General features: G+C 39.2%; 1 protein-coding gene across 1 annotated transcript in view; it reads right to left on the bottom strand.

The window, feature by feature from the left end:
• The window catches only part of sns (sticks and stones), a 115951-nt gene extending 94341 nt beyond the window's left edge, over positions 1-21610 (bottom strand). The window contains 2 exon segments of the mRNA XM_068228528.1: positions 15877-16011; positions 21574-21610. Of these exon segments, the coding sequence (XP_068084629.1) occupies positions 15877-16011; positions 21574-21610 (172 nt within the window).
• Between the last annotated feature and the right edge of the window lie 1383 nt (positions 21611-22993).

Genomic DNA, 22993 nt, shown 5'->3' on the forward strand with positions numbered 1-22993 from the left:
CTCTTTATCTACACAATATTTTAGCATGCATTACGGAACTTTCTGGCCATTCATTTGCTCTTTTTAATGTTATGTACATGAAGTGCTGAAAAATGTAATCAGAACTCTCGTCTTGAGTTTACTTAAATTTTCATCTCTCCTTACACAGACTTGAGAAAAAAGTTTCTAGCATGCTTACCTCGACGACAGAAGTTTAAGTAATAAAGGTGAATTATAAAAGGAAATTTCCAAGGCCTCATACAGCCCTGCTTGTAGGGTATTAGTCACTGTATTCGAGTTTTGAAACCGATATTCTTGTACAACAGATCATTATGGCTATAATATTTAGCAATGATTCAAAATGAACGTAATGACTTAATTCAGAAATTATGACAACGTATTGGTTTTTTCGTTGATTGTGAATCAAAACCGGTGAATTTGATGAATTATTCAAGAGAATTTTGGTTACTTTTTTCTATGGTGTATATATAAATAGAAATAATTAAAATGAACTATTAGTAAATGAATTAAATTATAAATCTACTGTTTGTTATTTAGACATTCACGGGAGTCTAATTGTACCTGTTAGATTATACCAACTAGTGTTCAGAGTGTGAGCTTCCAACTAACTACAGTTCGCAGCTGATTAATAATAATAATAATAATAATAATAATAATAATAATAATAATAATAATAATAATAATAATAATAATAATTTAATTTCCATCCTGCGATATAAACAGCAGCTGTTAAATGTTCAATCTGCAACAGTGGCCATCTGTATTTGGCACAGCGGTGGATGAAGATGAATTCAAAGAGTGGAAATCTGTTTTATGAGGCCTCTCGAGGGAACGCAAGAAAGGAGGAGTTAGGAAAAGAGGACAAGAAGGGTTAACCGTGTAATGAGCTCAGCCCTGGATTAAAATTAGCATAATAGTGGGGTAGGGCATTGATCCAATTCATTTACTCTGCGACACACTTGGCATGGGAAGTGTGCATAATGTGAGCGCTACAAAGGGTCGGGTACGCACTTACGGGGAGTTTATTGTACACTGTGAAATAAGAGAGAGATGGTTTATTAACAGGAAGGAATGACAGTTAATTAACACAAGTTTAGTGTAAGCTAACTAAAATATCTCGATACTTGCAAGAAACGCTGACAATCAAACAAAGCGTACCGAGCGAGTTGACCGTGCAGTTAGGGGCGCCCAGTTATGAGCTTGCACTCGGGAGATAATGGATTCGCCGGGCTGAGTGGCTCAGACGGTTGAGGCGCTGGCCTTCTGACCCCAATTTGGCAGGTTCGATCCCGGCTCAGTCCGGTGGTATTTGAAGATACTCAAATACGTTATCGTCGTGTCGGTAGATTTACTGGAACGTACACGGACTCCTGCGAGACAAAATTCTGGCACCTCGGCGTCTCCTAAAACCATCAAAGTAGTTAGTGTGACATAAAAATAACATTATTATGACAGTGGGTTCGAACCTCACTGAATATGTTTTCCATGGTTTCCCATTTTACATCAGGAAAATGCTGGGGCTGTACCTTAAGTAAGGCCACGGCCATTTTCTTCCCACTTCTAACACTTTCCTGTCCCATCATCACCATAAGACTTTTCTGTGTCGATGCGACGTAACGCCAATTGAAAAACGAGCAATGCCGGTACCAACTCAATATTAAATGCCTGCAAGTAGCAAAATATTCATCTGGAGATATTGTCAGGAATATTAAATATATCTCTATTTGGCATGGCCGGTCCAGATTCGAATCTTTGTCCTTGCAGGAGTGGAAGGTTTATGACTTCTACTTTTCGGGCCTAACAAGGAAACTGTTTGGGTTGACCTGACCGATTGCAAGGAAACTTGGTAGAATAATATGACATAAGGGACTTAACAGTAATAGCCATTCTGCCGTAAAATAATATTCACGTAATTAAATAATAGTAATTTAACTTTTATTAAAATATAATGTGCACCATCTGTGCATATTGTAGAACTGGATAGTCCCTGTTAGTATGATGAGCTCACACATTTCTCAGAACTCCCTACATGATATCGGTCACAGTCTCGGTCAGACAAATTTGCTCTACCATGAACGGACAGCTAGAAAAAATCCTGGGAGGAAAGGAAAGAAAACGGAAGGAGATATTGCTGGGTTTCTACACAATAGAAGCCATGCTAAAGAGAACTTGGACCAGCTTTCCCACTTGACAAATTCTCTTGCAATACACAGATACCATTACAAAGTATATAAGACGAAATCTTACCATGATAGGGAACTCTTTATAATAATGCATAGTTGCAATTTTAAATAGAATTTTACTGAAGGCATTAATTGCAGAGAAACCTGGTAGGGTGGTCAGTTGAAAGACTGAGAACACTACTGAACGCCTGCCGTTGTTACATAGGCTGCGCACAGCGTGACAAAATAGATGATTCTGAAGAGGTAATCCAGCAGTTTGTGGCAAGACAAGATTATAGTAAGAGCATGCATATTTGTATAGAGATGTGCGTGTTGGTGAAACAGGTTTGTAGAGCGTGTTGTAAAAATCTCACTTCGGTATTATGTATTTTAAGTGAATTTAAAATAGAACTCTCGGTATATTTCATCATCAGATATCGGGTGAGTTGGCCGTGTTGTTAGGGGCGCGCAGCTATGAGTTCGCATCCGGGAGACAGTGGGTTTGAACCCCACTGTCGGCAGCCCTGAATATGGTTTTCCGTGGTTTCCCATTTTCACACCAGGTAAATGCTGCAGTTGTACCTTAATTAAGGCCACGGCCGCTTCCTTGCCATTCCTGTTCCATCGTCGCCATAAGACCTATCTGTGTCGGTGCGACGTAAAGCAAAGTAGCGAAAAAAATATAATCACTCCTAGCTACCCAAATGTTTTTGAGCAATTAACTATTACTCTTCTGTTGGTTTTAGAGCAAAATAATTACCATTATTTTTAGGATGCGTTAATACCTTGTATGTTACAATCAGGGTCAGAATTTTGATGTTTGATGTTTAAAAAATGACGGCAAAAAACTGGTAAAATGATCCGAAAAATTAAAAATGACAAATTTTAGATAACATTTCAATCAATTTACTAACCGAGTTGATATAGCCTATATTTATGTTTCCATGTCAAGAAAACAAGGTGAAATTCTTTACGTTTCGCAGAGAACATCGCTCTGTGTCTTCAGAAGGAAATCTCGATTGTTCACTAGGAAGACTTCTCCGACTGAAGGTGTCGCCCCCTGGAATGTGGACATTTCCAAGAAGTACGCGGTGAACAAGTTTCTTTAGTCCCCAGATTGACAAGGCGTTGTGAAGATTCTCAAGTCTCCGTATACATCCTCCTCTTAAGGTTGCAATAATATCCAGTGCCACACGCTTAAATGCTTCAAAATGATCAAAACATGTAGCAAAATGACTCAAAAAGTATAAAATAATCTAATAAATTCCATAAAATGACGTATAATTTTAGAAAATGACCTAAAAATACAAAATTGCAAAAAAAGACAAAATGACGACCTAATAAATGAACATTTCCACAATGTGTGAACAGTGATCAGGATTTCTGTACAAGATAGCAATGTCTGTTGTGAACCATTTAAAAGATGACATGTCATAAAAATCCTAGCCCTGTTTATAATACTAAAATATTAGACACTCAATTAGTTTTGTATAAATCGTCGCCATAAGATCTACCTGTGTCAGTGCGACGTAAAGCCAATTGTAAGAAAATAAGTTTTGTATCATGGAGATAATTTTCCCATGCTAATAGTATTTCTTTTGCAAGTTGTGCTAACTAATGATAATGCCACATTACAAGCTTGCCTCAGGTGCCACTTTTTAAACTAAATAAATGTAAAAGATGAGAACGGTGTTAACTGCCTGACAGAATGCGCCAGCATTAGCAAGGCAGTCATATTATTTACATGAAATTGCTGTAAATACAGGCGTTTTCTTATGAGTTTGAACGGTAATACATCCGAAAAGCGAATGACTCATATCAAAATATGGAGGATTGGATTTCGAACCCCGGGTGGCCCACCTGTTTATGTTGTTTTTCGTTAGAGATCAATTGTTAGCATTGTTAGAGTGTTTACTTTCTGTTCTTAGCTATTTGTGATTCTCTATATGCTCAAGGGATCTAAATGAAAATAATTTTGGGATTCGCTGCATAACATGTGCACCACCACTATCCGTATTAGAGAAATTTAAAAAAAATCATTGTAAATTCCGTGCATTTATACGAAGATAACTTGCTCCAACATCAAACGATTCTAAAGGCTATCTATGCTATCTAAACCAGCAATAACAAAATTTCAAGATGAAACATTCTACCAAAGGAAACACGCCCTGGACTGAGAGTTTCTATTGGATAATCTCGCCCCCTCTTCTAAGAAACTAGTAACTATTTTCTTTCCATTTGTTTTGTTGTTTTATCCCCCCATCTCCCACCCACAACTCCTTCAGAAGAGTGATCGTCTGGTACATGGAATTTCATTCCTAGCAAGAAAGAGGAACTGGTTTCTTGTACATCATTCGCTAAGTCTTGAAAACATTCAGCAGCAAGTATTTTAAAGCCAATAACAAGAAAACGTAGGGAATGTTGAAAACGGGGAAACAAAACATTACTTCTTCCACAATACGAACGACAAGTATGATGAGAATTCCTCTCAGTTAAATAACAAGATTTTAATATACACACGAGTCTTGAAGACGGAAGAGCAGAATCTATTACTTTGCTCCTTGTGAAGCTTCTTAAATAAATATTACCTACTTTACGCCTATTAGAAAAAATCTCTGAACTAGGACCTAAAGGGATTCACTGAACAATAGCAATTTCACATTTATTTCCAAAGAGGATTCGCGTTTGCTTTCATACTGTCCCTTTGATTCAGTTTGAACGCTGTAAGAACGTAAAATACTCCTGACTAATTTTATGTCCCTTTCACGACCACATTGTACTTAAAATAAATAGATTTTATGGCCAACATAGCTCAATTGATAGAACATCCTGCACGAAATCGGAAGGCCGCTGGTTCGGATTAGCCATATGTGTTATGTTGCTTTACATCTCTTCAGCATATACTACAATAACTAAACGCTAACTAATAACCTTAAAGCACAATTCAAGCGCAAAGCGGTCGCGAAAATTAAATATATCCTTCTTTTTCTGCTCCTTGGCCTTAATCGCAATTTTATTTGAGTCGGCAAACGATATAGGTTTAGCGTAGTGTTACTCCGGATGGCGTTCTTGACGCCAACCTCATGTCGACGGATGTATCCGCTGTTGCGTGTTTTCGTGGTGGTTGGTAATTTAATGTGTTATGTATACCAGGTGTATGCATAAGTTTTTGCCGGTTTTTTGTGGTAAAGAAAACACGTAATTTTCAAGTGAAATTCATTTTTTTCTTTATTCAAATTATTGACCATCGGCTTCTACACACTTCGCCCGTCTTTCAGGTAAGTTATGAATACCATGTCAGAAAAACTGCTTGTCTTTTGCGGAAAACCATTCGTCGAGCCATTTTCCAACTTCCTCGAAATTGCTGAAGTGCTGCTCTGCGAGCGCTTGCCCTATTAATGCGAAGAGGTGATAGTCAGATGGCGCCAAGTCGGGGAAGTACGGCGGGTGCGGAAGAATGACCCATCCAAGCGATTTCAAGGTGTCTTTCTGATTTTTTGCTGTGTGAGAAGGCGCATTGTCGTGTAACAAAATCATTTTGCCATGTCTTCTGGCCCATTCCGGTCGTCTTTCGATCAATTAGTGATTTAAATTAATCATTTGTTGGCGATAGCGTTGTGCATTAATGGTTTCGCTGGGCTTCAAGGTTTCATAATACAAAATACCGCTCTGGTCTCACCAGACACAAAGCATGATCTTCTTGCCGAAGCGAAATTGTCAAAACCACGTCTCACATGTTCCAATCGATGGAGCGTGTTCACCATATGTTTCTACAAGCAAAAAATGACTTCCCACAGCCTTTTTCTTTTGACTGAATAAGAAAAGCAATGCGTGCCGCAAATGTTATTTTTCACGCACACACGTTGACCTGATCACTGAACGGTACAACACAGACGCTAGTGTTTGGCGGTCTCAACTTCTGTGTGTTGGTAGGTTAATGTCAGACGAACAAACTGACATATGTGTCAAATTCATACGCTGCGAACTGTCCGTTGGCATAATCTCTTAGTGAAACCGAGAAAGACTTGTGCATACACCTGGTATGTGAAGAGAAGTGTATTGATACGAACACCTAGTCCTCGAAGCAGAGAATTCAAAATTCAATTCAAAATCTTATGGTCAGTCGGGAATAGAACCCGGGGCCCTCTGAATCCAAGACCTGTATGCTGACCATCAAACCAAGGAGTCAGACGACGTGAAAGTTAAATATTATCTTGAAGCGGCCCACAGTGGGCTACAAGCACGCACGCGACGTTTGTGATGACAGTAGTATTGCCAAGTGAATGACTGCGTGGTTTGGGGTACATAGCTATCAGCTTGCACTCAGGAGACTGTGGTTCAAACCACACTGTCACCAGCACTGAAGAAGCTTTTCCGTGATTTCCAATTTCCACACCAGGCAAATGCTAGGGTTGCACCTTTGTTAAGGCCACGGCCGCTTCCTCCCCACTCCCCACTAACCCACTGTCGCCATAAGACCGGCCGGGAATCGAACCCGGGACCCTCTGAACCGAAGGCCAGTAAGCTGACAATTCAGCCAACGAGTCGGACATCAGTAACATTATTATTTATCATTGAGCTGAGGCCTGAAGCTCGATTATGATTCACCAAGTCACGTTGCTGCTCCTGATATACAAATAAAAATTTCCCTAATATTATTTACTATCTAGGTACGGAATGAAAAATTTGCTTAATTTTCTCATACATTAGTGTCTAAGTACACACAAGAAATTTGTTGTCTCCCAAATAACATGCATTTTCAGAATTTTATTGATGATTTCAAACGCTGACATGTTAGTGAAGAATATCTGAAGTCGCCCATAATACAAAATGCATTTTTGGCTCAATGTTAATGTACAGTGCCTCATAATACATTTTACAGAAACAAACGTCTAACATCGTAGGCTATATGTTTTAAGAAATATATTCCTTTAGATGACTGTTCATATTCCATAGTGCACCGTTCTCTTATTATCCCGAGTACATTCGCCCTGATGTACACTGTTTCTGCAAGCCAACCAACTCTCCTGTAGTAGGGAGTTGCATACGTTGCCCCTGATGAACTGCAGAACACCACGCTTGAGCGGAGCAGATTTCTTTTTCTTTCTATTGGCTTTACGTAGCACCGACACAGATATGTCTTATGGCGATGATGGGGCAGGAAAGGGCTAGGACTGGGAAGGAAGCGGCCGTGGCCTTAATTGAGCGGATTTCTGCTGCTCCAGTTTCTAACTTTCAATTCTTGGGCAAACATTTAATTAATTAAAATTTCAATATAATTAGAGTTATTTTATTTAATATTGTTAGCATAGCGATGTATTCGCACTAATGCTCAGAATGATCTGATTTCATATATCTGATTATTCTTCTAGGAGCCGGGCTGAGTGCCTCAGACGGTAGAGCGTCTGACCCTAACTTGGCAGGTTCGAACCTGGCTCAATCCGCTGGTATTTGAAGGTGCTCAAATACGCGAGCCTCATGTCGGTAGATTTACTGGCACGTAAATGAACTCCTGTTTGACCCAATTCCGGCACCTCGGCGTGTCCGAAAACCGTTAAAGTAGTTAGTGGGACGTAAAGCAAATAACGTTATTATTATTATTATTATTATTATTATTATTATTATTATTATTATTATTATTATTATTATTATTATTATTATTATTATTAAAGGAACTAAAACATTTTACTTTATCGAGTGAGGAATTCTCCGATTACGGAAAAACCCACCAGCAGAACGCTATTATGAAATTGGCACTGAAGAGTATTCATTCAATATTGCATGTTACATGTTATTTTCTACTAACTGTGCGTACCTGTCGTTGACGGGTTGATGTTTGCGCATATCACTGTTTCTGATCATAGAAGTATTAGTTTTTGTTTCTGAGGAAGGAATCAAATACAGTATATTATTACAGGTATTTTTTCTCTTTGCTAGTAGTTCAATGTTACACTGATACATCAAAGGTTTGCAGCGACGCAAAGGGCTAGGATTGGGAACGTAGCGGCCGTGACATTAATTAAGGTACAGCCGCAGCAGTTGTCTGGGGTGAAAATGGGAAACCATCTTCTGAGACGCTGACGGTAGGATTCTAAACCACCATCTCCCTAATGCGGCCAACTCGCTCGGTAATTTATTCATTATTGAGCAGAATATCCTATGTACAGATTTTCAAAGGAGAGTCCTGGATATATACTGTGTGATTTTCTTGTATATAAACCATAACAGGTGAAGAAACTGTCATTTGCAGTTTCATAAAACAATGTTTATTAAATATGGATGACTCACTTTAAAAAAAACATATCTAGTCCAGTCTTTTGGAATATATTATAAAAGGAAAGTCCGATAGATCAATTAATATAACTTTCAGCCATAGGAAGTGAAGTAACTGCTGAACAGAAATTTATAAACACAGTTTCTTTTTGGAGGGGTGGATTTTGTGTATCTCTGCAAATCAAAATCCTGCATCACCTCTCTCTGTTGGTAAAATTTTCCCCCTATGTGGAATCAGTCGTAGTATCGGCCCACTGATCCCAAGATTACGAGTTCAAACCCGGCAGACATCGTCAGAATTTTGAAGGGCGGATAAAAGTCCATTCGACCCTCCGTGTCGTACGATTCCGGCATGCAGAAAGTGGTACATTTGGTATTTAATCGACGAAATAAATTATGATGATGCTTGGTGTTTAAAGGGGCCTAACATCGAGGTCATCGGCCCCTAATGGTACGAATTGAGATTAAATGTAATGACAAATTAAAAGTCCAAAATCCTCCACTGACCAGAATTCAAAATGTGAGGACGAAGAATGAGTGGATAGATGGATATGAATTTAAAACAATCAGTGGATCCGACCCGCAATGCCTCACATTCACAGAAACTGACGTAAAACAAGAGTATTACTGACCAAGGGACAGTTTCTATAGCACAATACTGAATCGATGATGCTTGTAGTCGAAAGGAGTCCAAAAGCCAAGTCAGCGGCCCATCAGAATGATATCGCTAGGAAAGTAGAACCATGGTATTTGTCATGTTGTGCTACTAATCAAAAGGAGCGTAGACTCGCGGTATTCCACACATTATGGTACTACTCACAACTAATGAAATTCACACTGTAATACAGACCTATGGTGTTTCGCACATTGTGGTGCCATTTACAGGCAACGCAAAACTATGGTGTTAAATCACATAAGTGTACTAACCACAGGGACTCGTACTATCCCATGGTGTTCCTCATATAGTGGTTATTAATCATAAGCAAGCCAGAACCATGGTGCTGCTCACCCATGATGTCACTCATATAGTGGTACTACGCGCAAGCAAAAGCGACCCACGGTGTTCCCCACGTGGTGGTACTAATTACAAGTAATCTCATTTTTCTAATTCGATCATCCCTAGGTCTCCCCTTTTAGTCGCCTCTTACTACAGGCAGGGGATACCATGGGTGTATTTTCCGTCTGAGTCCCCCACCCACAGGGTGTCGAAATAAATTAAAACTCATCCCTAGATCGCCCAATAGAAATCCGTGTAGGCCTATTTGTCACGTGGTAGAGTCAAATGGCATCAAAACTGACATTCAGGCAGCCTAAATAGTGTCAAATCAAAATACTTACACACTTCCATACTTCCAAAACAAAGCCAATGCGCAATACAACACCTGGGATCAACGATGTTTAGTAGAACGTCACGTAGCGGGTTTCAAATTATTCGCCAAATGAAGGTAATCATTTAAAATGTTCATTCAATATTTCGTGTACGGCTTACAGCTTTTGCTATTGCTTCATAAATTAAATAGGCCTAATATTGTGCTTAACTTTGTGTCGTCATACAGAAACAGTGATACATATGTGGTTTGACTTCAGGGTGACATTCTTATTGAAATGTTGAGAACAGTTTAATCCACTCCTCTATTTCACTTCTTGCAAATACTGCTCTTAGGGGTATACTTTCACTGCATCGGGTCGAATTCCTGGATCGTCCATGGATTTTTATCCTGGTTTGATGTATAAAAGAGGCTTCACAGAATCTAACGAGATCAACCGAAGATCTGTTGATATGAGGGGTAGAAAACGTGCTCATGAAAGCCTAATAATACGTTGTTGCGCTGACCCATAGGCCATCAGTTCCTTTAAATTACCCTCAGGATGGTGATGATGATGGATGAATGGTCAGCGTAGTGACCTTCGGTTAAGAGGTCCCGGGTTAGATTCCCGGTCGGATCATGGAATTTAAGCAGCGTTTTGTTAATTCCTATAGCTCGGGGACTCACTGTTTGTGTTGGTGTTAACTCACATCTCTTTATATACACACAACACGTCACACTACGAACCTGCACAAAGACAAGCAATAGTGAATACACCCCTCCACATAGGGTTGTCATCAGGAAGGGTATCCGATCATGAAGTTGAGCCAGATTCGCTTGTAGTGACGATCCCAATTAATTGGGAAATGGCCAGCAATAATAATAATAATAATAATAATAATAATAATAATAATAATAATAATAATAATAATAATAATAATAATAATAATAATAATAATAATAATAATAATAATAATAAAATTATTATTTTTATAGTACCTGATCGTCAGTTATAAATATCGATACAACTTTCATTTGCCTTTATGTATGCTCTTTCATCTTACTGTACACAGCTACAAATAGTAATATGTGAAAATTAACGCCAGTCAGTGAACGATGGGGTGGCGACATTCACGTATCACATTCCAGACATATTTAAACATATTTTGCTTATAAATGGACAGGTACCGCTGTGCTCCGTTCCATAAAGTAAAATAAAATATGATTTTTAACGAATGTCCATGCATGATTCACCTAATATGGATAATTTTCCCAGGTTCACTGAATGGAACTTTTATCCGCGACGAATATTCATTCCAAAACAAAGCCAATGCGAAATACAACACCTGGGATCAACGATGTTTAGTAGAACGTCACGTAGCGGGTTTGAAATGAACATCTATTGTCTTCTACCATTTCATAATGTCTGTGATACTCACCGATCTGAAAGAAATCTGATAAAAGACCAAAGCTATGGGGAAAATGGGGGAAAGAAGCAGGAGAAAAAAAGCACCCACAAAAATGACAAAGAAATCGGAATAAATATGACATATGAGAGCCGCATCCATTTCTATTTATCCCTTTCTGCTATGGCTGGAACAAAGAAAGAGGTCGGAACAGTTTCATTGGAAACAGAACAGCAAAGGCGGGGCGAGGCGGGTAGAGCGGCTGATGGAATGTAAAATCAAATGCGTAGCTGGCGGACCATGAAGTGGCAAAAATCCCGTCAGCAGGCAGGCAGCAAAGTGTAATTACAGTTTAAACCGGGTGTGTATAAATTCACGCTTCAAAAATGACCTCAGGTACTTATTTGCACACAGTACAAACATGAAGGTGCCGTTGAGTATATGTCATGGGCCTACTTTGTAATTCAGCTGTTTCAAAGAAACATTTAGCCCTGCTAACAAAATATCGTGGCGGAAAGGAGGCTTAATTATTGTGTAGTATTTAATTTATCCAAGAATCAAGTAGACGGAAATCTAGCTAGTTCAGTGGAGCACAGTTCACATGTTAATCCTGGAGCAGTGAGAGACCGGTAGGTTTGAACGTGTACGTGTGACAGAGAGGGTGAGGGGTCAGACCATACAGGATGCACCAGAAGTAATGGCACAAGATGAAACGGGGGGACTTATACGATAGGAGAAGCAATTACGTCTTATTGAGTATAGAGTCGCAATCGAACCAGTCACGAAATAATGGCGGACGTATGTTGACACTCCGCCACTGACGTTATTGGTTGTACTCATAGACACATCGTCTTTTTTACGCGTTTGTAAACCCGATGCCGTCTTCTTAGTACAATGTAAAAAAAACACCTAATATATTCTTAAGGTGAGGGGTCAGACGATACACGGTGTATGATTTTACTAAACCAGATGTCTGGTCTTCAGTTTTGAACAAGGGCGATCTATTGAGTATCTCCTGTAACAGATACGGGTGTACAATACTGTAAGGCAGCCGTTGGTTTGTCAACGAAGGTAAAAGTATCAGTACCAAGTATCAAGAATTACCAGTGTTAACTACGGACGCCAAGATCACGGGTACCCACATTAGGAATCATAAGAACCACAAGTAAAATTTGAAGAATCAGAAAAATACGTGCAGCATGCTGAGACAACTGGACTCTGAGATAATGAAACTGATATTATCGCGTTTTATTCTCTATTTAAGTGTGATCATCTAGCAACACAACTGGACCAATGAGAGTGATACACCAGATATTCCCTCTTGTATCCTTTAAAAGTCTTTGAGGTCATTTCAGTCCATGATGATCCATGGTGATGCTGTGGTTAAAGGAAGTGAACTCAACCACTGAAGAACAAGGGATTCAGTGTCAGAAGAATAAGTATAATCCACACAGTTCATTATGGTTGTCCCGTGATCTCCAATTCCAGAATACACGCTCCGCTAATTGCTTTCAAGATTTCCGGAGACGCCGAGGAGGAGGAAGAAGAGTAAGAAAATCTTTCATGTGCCTTTAAATTTACAAATCTGAGACTGGCTTAATTGAACACCTTCAAATGCCACTGGAATGATTCAGAATCTAACCCGCCAATTTGGGGTAAAAAAGGCCAACCGTCTAAGTCACTCAGCCGGGCAATGGGTGTAAGATGGCGTACTGCTGGAAAGAAGGAGCTAGAGAGAGAACTGATCACTCGACCACTAACCTGATTCAGCAGAGATGTGGTAATAGGAGACCATAAAGCTCCACGACTTGCCGCACACATAAATAGCAAACCATTAAACAGGAAAACATTCATCCATCAATATTGCATTGATAGTCCACTAAAACATCACCTGCTCGTAAATATAATACAATAGCTAAATGATTCCGTGCTACGCTCCCAACTTCACAAATGAATTGAATCACTCGCTGCTCGTGTACCTTTAAAATTTAAATGCCGGTTCTTGTAACATCGCTTCACCGATATAGGCCTACAGCTATTGGTATTTTGGCTCACAAAATGTAATCAGTATTTAGAGAGACAATATGTACGATTAGAAAAGTGCTCCTGTGGAGTGCTCGCTAGTTATCAGAACTGTACAATACATGCAATAAAAACTGCATTTACTGGAAAATCAAATCCGCGAAACGGCGAGCCTTACTTTTCTAGAACATAATGGCAGGCCAAGAGTAAATTGAGGAGTGAGAAACTCAGGCGTTCATATTTTAATAACAAAACGTTTCAACAAATATCAAAGTGTTTGGCGTCCGTTCATCTACTACCACGCTGAAGGAACACCAGTGTGTCGGAATTTTGCCGTAGCAGGAGGCTCACTGGGAGTATGTGCTCCTGTGGATGCCTTCCTTGTTGGCAGAAGTGTATTTATAAAAGACAGGAAATTACATTCATTTCTACCAAGTCCCGTGCATACTCGTCTTCGCCTAGATCCCTGGGCAACGCTTATGCGGCTAAGTCGTGCAAGGGCGGAGAAGTGGGTTTCTGGGAGAAAAAACCTAACAGAAAACACCAGTATCAGTCAGGATTGCTGGTTTTGGCGTAGATCTGACAATTCAGTCTGATAAACACTCCCTCCACGAAATACAAATAAGTACAGTATTAGCCGTTCTGACTTCATTAAGACGACGTGGCAAACTTTTACTTGACTTGAGAACTGGATCATGGAATGTTTTGCGCCAGGACATCAGGATCCCGGCAATGACTACTGGATGAACATGCCATTGAACAGGAAAGGCTAGCTTCTGAGGAAGGCGAAGGCCCCCCAAGGGGATGTTGTGCCGATGATTATGATGATGGTGAAGAGCATTTAAGTACGTATACAATGTAACATTCGTAAGAAGTCAGGCGCTTTTTCAAACATTTTACACAAAGATACAAATAGTGAGAAACCTTTAACTAGTATTAAAGTTTTCTGTTACTAAGAGGTGATCGAAAGACCCTGTAACAGGGGAAAACTTTCCATTGCTTGATACTTGAGGCTTTTGTTTGGATTTTTCTTTTCCTGAATCAGGATAAAACATGGTAAAATTCACGAATAGCTTTGGGATTCTTTTGTTTAAAATAATACTGCCTGAAATATGCCCAAGGACTGATATTTTTTACAATTTATTTTACGTCACACCAACACAGATAGGTTTTATGGCGACGATGAGATAGGAAAGGCGTGGGTGGGGTTAAGGAAGTGGCCGTGGCCTTAATTAAGGTACAGCCCCAGCATTTGACTGGTGTGAACATGGGAAACCACGGATAACTGTCTTCAGGGCTGCCGACAGTGGGGTTAGATCCCACTATCTCCCGGATGCAAGCTCACTGCTACGCGTCTCTTACCGCACGGCCAACTCAGTTGGTGAGACTGATATTTTCTGTACTACATGCATATAAATGTAATGTTACATCGAAAAGAGAGGGTAAAGGAAAGGAACGAATCGTCCGTGAGTTACTGAAGAGAGTGAGAACGATACATCATGTAATGAAGATGAGCGGGAGTGTTTCATGAAGAGATGTTTGTAGAAGACTACAAGTAAATGACTATAGTGACATGCAAATCTGAACACAGATGCAGCATAATAATAATGATAGTATTATTATTTCAGCTACCGAGTGCAAGCAATTTGATTCAACAAATTTAATCTTCAGATGTCAGAGAAACCAGAACTCCAAAGCACGACATATAGCTAAATCTTAAAGAATTTTGCTGAATACGCACCGAATATATTATCACAGATATTTTCATGTATTTAAGAAATTGCGTTACGAGAAACTTCTATTACGCTCTCTCACAAGACTCTTACAGACACTTGAAGTGCGCCTGCGCTGTGAGTCGAGTGTATTGTTTCTACATTGGTTGTTCCCCCTCCTGTCCCTTCCCCTTCCCTTCTAAGACGTAGTCTTGGTGGCTGGTTGTATCCAGCGTTAGATTCTCACTAATCATGTGTCGCTCTCTTGAGCAACTACTGGGAGGTTCCTTTCGAACCCAAGGCTTCTGGGCTGCGAACATCGGAGCGTAAGTCGTGAGTGAATGTTGTATGTGTGTGTATTGAATGAGAGGTTAATGCTTGTGACCGCGAATGGGTGTGTAAGTGGATTTGAGTTGTGCTTCTGTGTGTGCTGTGCTGTTTGGATGGGCCGGGTTCGTAGTCCAGGGGCCTATGGCCAGTTGAAGGCCGTTTCTTTTTCTTTAATGTTAACGTTTAATATTACTTTCTAGTACTACTTGTTTCCCTTATATTTTCTGGGGAAAATGGATCTTCTGTTCTCTCTTGTATGTAAGAGGCCAATAGGAGTTTATTGGTTTGCTTTTGAAAGAGTGCTTCAGTTATAATGTTGTACATATGTTGTTGTCAGTGAATAAAAGACGGATGGATTTACAGATGGAAAGCTCCCTAACCTTGGTCCACCTAGCTTCCTCTCTGGGCATGTTCCTATTTTCCTAGGCCCTAATGCTAGCACCTTCTCAATATAATCAGATATCTTTTAAACGCTGATATCGTGTGACAAGGAGTTATGAATGAACTTCATTCCGTCCTGCAATATTCCTTTAACCTCTGCTTGCATTGCATCCCTAACAACATGGTGAGCTAAATCTCCATTGTAATTTGCAAGGATAGATTACATTGTAACTACCCATTACTGTGTAACGGGCAGAAGAGACTGTAGTGATAAAGAACTCACCTAGCGCGAAACCGTCCTTGGTCCATTGCACGCGTCCAGCCAAGTTGCTCACTTCACATTCTAAAAGAGCTTCTCCTCCTTCGTGTACCTGCACGTTCCTCGGTATGATGCGGAAATACTGCTGTTGGCCGTCCACTGAAACAAAACATTGAAGTATCTTATTAAATATCTCATGAAATAACTTTCTTCTGAAACAAGACATATGGATATCTATAACAACAGTTTCCATCCTGACAAATAAAGAAAAATAAGATGAAGGAAGCTATCTCCATGCAGCTGTCAATAAATATTAGACTTAATAGAATTTCTCGAAACCCGGTATTTAAATTCAAAATGACGGCCGAGTTGTACACCACGCAAGCAATATACTGATTATTACATACTGGCGTATCAATACTAAGAATGCAGAATCAGGAAATGTCAAATTTCACCGATATTATTAGCTGTATAGCTGTATAGAGTTATGAAATATATAATTTTCGAAATTTTCATGTCGAGCGTTGTTACCTCGGAGGAATAATAACGGAGATATTCGTGATATTATATTTTCTACAAATTTACAAGTTCTAAAGAATATCTACACGACAAAAATTATAGAAAACCCAAAGTACAATGTTTTGTATCTGATATATTTGTACAACGAGAGCTATAAAAATGAGATGTTCACCAACTTAGATTTCTCATACCAAGTCAATCGACGACATTTATAGTTAATGAGAAAATATTACACAGTCGCCATGGTAACTAACTAGCAATGGTTATTGTTGTTGTTGTTGTTGTTGTAATTGCTTTTACAAGCTGCAAAATCATGAGGTAACTTGCCTCTATGACGAAATAAGAAACACGTGTAGAAACGATCCCTTGAAGAATAAGAGAAAAATGGAATAATAAAAAAGAGAGGGACAGGCTTTAAAGTCAAAGTCACGAATGCTCTAATATAACGGAGCTGCAAAAAGGAAAAAAGTGATGACCTAAAGTCCCAAGCCTCTAAAATATATCAACAACAACATTACACTGACTGTTGCTAGTTGAGGTGTGTGCTGTTTAATAAATAAATAAATAAATAAATAAATAAATAAATAAATAAATAAATAAATAAATAAATAAACGAGTCTTATTATTTATAAAATGTACTTAGAATTTATAGATATTATCCGTGAACGTAGCTTGTGAACATCAAGGAATGAGTGTTCATGAGAATAACAAAGTCTATGGTGATCAGCGAACAAGGTGATGTCAACATTGACCAGTAAAACATCGAGCAAATTTAAATATTTCGAAGGCATAGTAATGGAGAATATGAGATGCAGCAGGGAGATAAAGACTCGTATCGCCATGGCCAAGGAGGCTTTCAACACACACACAAAAACAGAAGAGACTCCTCCCTGGATACTGGGGTCCTGATCTTAGGAAGAGACTGGGAAAGTGTTTTGTTTGGAAGCGAGATCTGGACGCTGAGGAAGGAAGATGAAGGGAAACTGGCAGTGTTTGAGATGTGACTGTGGAAGAGAATAGAGAGGATAACCTATATAAGTAAGGCAAAGAATGATGTGATGTTACAGAGAGTTAGTGAACACAGAAAATTGTAAGGGGAGCTAGCTTGGGTACTTACTACGAAGATAATTTTTGTTTGTGGACGTACTGGGACAGGAAGAGGATGGAGAAGATACCGGATGGTGGACAGTGTCAAGCTACCAGAAAATGAAAAGGGGTGACAGAAGATAGGACAGCATGGAAAGTTGGAGTGTGAAGACCTGCGTGAGGGCAGAACACTATATATATCCGTGAATAACCTGTACATTTAGGATATTGCTGACCCATACTTAATAAATGAAGTAAATTACATCACAGTATTTATGAGCGCATTTAGCTTCTGCATGTTTGCTAATGTAACAAGAACTTTGGAGCACGTAATGAGAATACTGTCTCATGTTTTGTGTAAGCTCTGACATCTGAGTTATCATTTAGGTACACGCAGTCCGGTCGATATAGCCCTGTTTCATCTCAACACTGCTTGTTTCTCTCAAATAACATAAGTTGAATTAATTGCTTGTTCCCAGCAAGAATGTAATTGGATTTACTAGAAAATATGGAAGAGAGGATTGTAACTAAAATGAACTCATTGACGCTCCTTTGTAGATCTCTGAATTTTAGAAGCACATGACATGGAAATTTAACAAGAAAAAGTGATCGAAGTTTTGTTGTGGTTTAATGAGAGTACATTTCATATCCGATAGTATTTGCCTCAAAATTGTTTTTAGGATGTTGCTTGGTTTAGTTTTAACCCTTTAAAATTTGACGTTGTACTTGTACAGTTATTAGTGGATAATTTTAGGAAATTAGATGTATTTGTATTCCATTACATGTAAAGGGATTTGAACATTTGAGAGTATCGTGGACAAAGTTGAAGGGGATAAATAGCGAAAGTAATTTTCTTGCATACATTTTTAAAATTATTAATTAACTTTTCCTCAAATCTGGTTTCTATATCAGTGATACATAAGTAAGACAAAATCATAATCTTACACTCTACTGTGCTATAAATTAAACTGAAATTGTCCTTCAGTCACATAATAGCCCAATATATCTGTTGGAAATACACAAGCAGAAAATATTTCTTTCTCCAGGATGGGTGACAAGTGGCGTAAAGATATTAAAACTAAACGCACCTACTTTGACAAAAATTAATTACGTTCATAGATTAACAAGCTCACAAATTTCCTTATTTAATATACATATAACTACTCTTCTTGCTTCAGGAATAACTGTTACGTGAGCCCACCACAGCTAACATTGAAAACACACTGAACCCATGACCTTTCCTGAAAAGGGTTCAATATATAATTAAATTAAGTAACTGTAAGTATTAGAAGAAAATATATACATCTTCGTTATAGTCTGTTATGCTTTTCAGCATCTGTTCCACAAAAATCTGCGAATTAACTAAGTACCTCCACAATCCTCTATTTGTAACTACTTCGGTGATTTCATTTAGTTCCACACCTGAGTCTAACCATCATCGCCATGGTCTCCCTATACTTCTCTTACTTTCCATGGTTGATTAGGAAAAATCCCACTTAGCAACGTCTGATGAAGATCAAGGTTACAGTGTTCAGCTTCTTAAAAGGGTGCTTGAATAATTTTGTTAAATGATTTGTAAAGTAAGAAGATTAACATAAACATAATCGAAAACAACGTCCGACTCTTGACTGGTTGTTAAGTACTCTCACGCTATGCTCACGGTTGCGCGATCCAACCCCGGCACAATTGGTTGACATGTAAGTGGGCTTAAACCTGAGAGTTCCGTCTCAGGAAACTTATTGGGGCATTAAAGAACTTCTTTTCAGAACCTGGGTAACCCCGGCTCTTTGGCGTCTCTTAAGGACAGAAAGTTGTCCCGGGTTCTAATCTCGGCCGTTAGAGATGGGATTTTCACAAAGAATAGTGCGAGACGACAGGAAGGACATCTGGCCTAAACGATAGCTAAAATCATAAATTGAGCTTGGGGACTCTCTCGATCGCAGAAAAACGTGAAAATGTGATATTTATTATTATTATTATTATTATTATTATTATTATTATTATTATTATTATTATTATTATTATTATTGTTTGTGAGGCCGTTGTATCCCTGCAGCAGCATTTGTTATTGTTGTGATATTAGGATAGCTTGCCTGCCTCTTATCCAAGGGCCCTGAGTTTAAATTCTGGCCAGTCTAGGGATTTTAATTCTGGAACGACTGCTGGAACAGGGTTTCTTGAACTTCGTCAGACTAAATGAGGAGCTAGGTGATAAAAAATGGCAGCGGACCAGTCTAAAAAAGGTAGAGCAATACCACTGAAAATGACGTCATGACCATGTGGATATCTCAGGCCATCTTGTAAGGAAGCAGTTGACTTGGCAGGCTAAAGTCCTAATGGGTTGTCGCGCCACTGATTTTATTTTGCGTTTTTAATATTACAACGTCTATACAATCAGTGCTATATACATTGTAACCTCAGTATAACGAAATCGTCCGCTAACATTCGGGTTTAGAACTCAGGAGCTGAAGATCCAATCCCAATGGTTGAAGTGCCGTTTGATTTGAACTGTGGGACACGGCATAAAACATCACACTCTCTGGGACTTTGTTATAACCGCTGGGAGGGGAATCTTTATACCAGACGTCATCACGTAGTTGCTCTGGGGTGCAGGCTCTACTTGCTTCGCTCGGGACGGCTGGGTGCCGCGCGAGAAGAGAACAGCGGACAAGGGGGTTGCATACCGTGATGGTACTTGCAGTAACCGCACGCAGATAATGTTCATATATGAACGACAACGTCAACAGCAATAAATAATAATGATTTGGGGCACGGATCATGCGAAACGAACAGGATACATTATATATATAGCAGGGCAAGGAAATTATTCATCGACAAAGGAAAAACACAATAGTGTGCAATATTTCCTAAATACATTTTTCACGATAACGTAACTAGAGTTTTGAAACACGTGCATTTATTGAAAGAAAATAAAATTTATGAGATATGTACACATTTTTGGCACTTGCTTTATACAACATTCAAGATATGTTTGGCAGTCATGACTATGACAACAAACTAAACATGAGGTCTGAAATATATCACTGTTGTACTGCTCCTCCACGGGACTTTTAGGCTCGTTTAGATAGTATTAAGTTAATGTTTGATACTATAGTTTGCGTACTGGCAACGCAAAGCACATTTCAAGTTTTGATCGGCGAGCCTACTTCTTTGTCTAGATTCACAAATCTTAACTAAGCAAGTGGCTGTGCGGTCTGGATCACGTAGCTATCAGCTTGCATCCGGGAAACAGTGGGTTTGAATCCTATTGTCGGCAGCCCTAAATATGGTTTTCCGTGGTTTCCCATTTTCACACCAGGCAAATGCTCGGGTTGTACCTTAATTACCGTCACGGTCACTTCCTTCCCACTCCTAGTCCTTTCCTATCACATTGTCGCCATAAGATCTATCTGTGTTGGTGCGACGTAAAGCGGAAAGTGGACTGTAAAACAATTATTAAGAAATACAAATCATTATTACTGAAAACAGATGTTCGCATAAATAATCTGATCCGAATATACTTAAAATATGGGGATTATGCTTGTGCGATCTCTCCCGTTGAAAACGAACATGCAATTCAATCTAACTGTTTGTGTTTATATATTTGAGTGTCGCACTGTAAGTCAATCAGCTCTAGCTGAATTTATGATCTAATAGTTTGCACATCCACTGAAATGTGTAGCGAACACCTGCAAGTCCTTTTATAATGTCTGAATATTGTGGAACCTATTCTCAAATTCGTCATGTGGAGTGGTGAGTATAACGTGTATCTCCACTGGCCTTCAGTACATCCATCATGCACTTCCCCTTCATGCTCGCTCAGCTGCTCTCGTTCCATAACAAATGGGAGAAAACTGGCTCCGAAGTTGTTTCGCTCTGTGTTGACGCTATCTTCTTTACAGTGTGACAATTTTAAACCATATGATTTGGTTTGCGATTAATACTCGTAACTCCAAAACCAAGAGATAGATGAAGGTGGTTATGATGTATAAAGTTAGAGCAGGCTTGTCAAGGACACGAGCTGAAATGATAGCTCTGCGTGCACAAGAAAAAACTGCTACGAGCGCTAGCGCAGGAGATCATCAGATAGCGCAAGCCTGGAGGGATATACATTACACTTCCGTAACTATAGTACTGCGTACATTACATGCATATTCTCCTTCATATAAGGACGTACATAATTACAAGTATTCAGGACGGAGTTTGTACCAAAATATTCCGAACTGCTTTGCAATCACCGTGTACCAGAAAAAATAAATAACTATTTCAAAGGTTGCCAATAACCAATGAAGTACAAAATAAAAGACATTTATATTTTAGGAGCTTATCATGCTGAACTCTCCTATAAACAATTATGAAGCAGAATAATACCGAATACTGCGAGATTACTATATCCCTACTGTAGCAAAACGTCATGTTTTATAAACTAAAAAATGAAAAATAGGCTATGATAACAGTGGCATCTCTTCAAGCAATCATGTCCATGCATAAGTATAGAAATAAAAACAACGCGCTAACAAATGGAGTGTCAAGCCTATACAGCTGAATATTTAAATCATTACTTGTAGACCAAAACAGGTAACTACAGCCTATTACCGGTAAGCGTGCACAGCCCTGAGTCAGCAACGTGGGGAAGTTCAAGCCGACCGGAGAAGCGACTTGCGTCCTCGTGCATAGGTATTTCTAGCATGGGCACTGCGCTTACGGTGGGCAAGCTTTGACACCCGTGAATTAGAGCATTTGAAGGCTTATGTTTAAAAAAAAAAACGGTCCGAATTCCAAAAAATAACCCGGCAAGAGAAGGGCCAAACATTTCAAGGCGGAATTTAAAAAATTGAAATACAACCTCTGTAGTAGGTGTGATACTCCAGGGAAAGATTTTACAGTTAAACAAAAGGCTTGCTTAGTTGTTTTCCTTGCGATATTTATTTGCATGTCGAGTTTTAATGAGGATGGTAGCAGAATTTTTGACGGTTTGGGCTGGCAACGTTGGCCAGCAGTAGTAATTCAGATCGAAGACTAGGGTAAATAAAAGGGACACACCAGTAACAAATCACTGTTATTACATCCTCAGTAAGCGAACGACCATGTCCGGGAGACTGACCACATCATAGGTTTTACTCCAGACCGTGTTTACAAGGAAGCGTTGGACGTACCACATTATGGATAATCATAGCCATATTGTTAATTTATGGTGAAATCAATTGGTGGCAGTGAAGTAGGTTAATCGAAGTGGCGTTAGTTTTAGAAAACGGTTCAAATGAGGATTTATGGCTTGTGTTTGGCAGGATGCCTAAAAACATGGTGGACGGGAGGAAATGCAGTAGGTGCAGCGATGATGCGGGTCAGGTACAGATCGAGAAAATTCTGTTCACGTCTAGTTCAGGTTATCACGTCGCATACTAAATGAGCTACCATCACAACCTGTCATCTGTCTACCACAACTGCTTTCAGTTTCAATACGCAAGGCGCTGAAACGTAACAAATAGACGCATCATATTCACGATGCCATCTGCAGTTAGTAGGCCTAAACGAT

This window comes from Anabrus simplex, chromosome 7 (assembly GCF_040414725.1).
Source record: "Anabrus simplex isolate iqAnaSimp1 chromosome 7, ASM4041472v1, whole genome shotgun sequence".
NCBI classification, from domain to species: domain Eukaryota; kingdom Metazoa; phylum Arthropoda; class Insecta; order Orthoptera; family Tettigoniidae; genus Anabrus; species Anabrus simplex.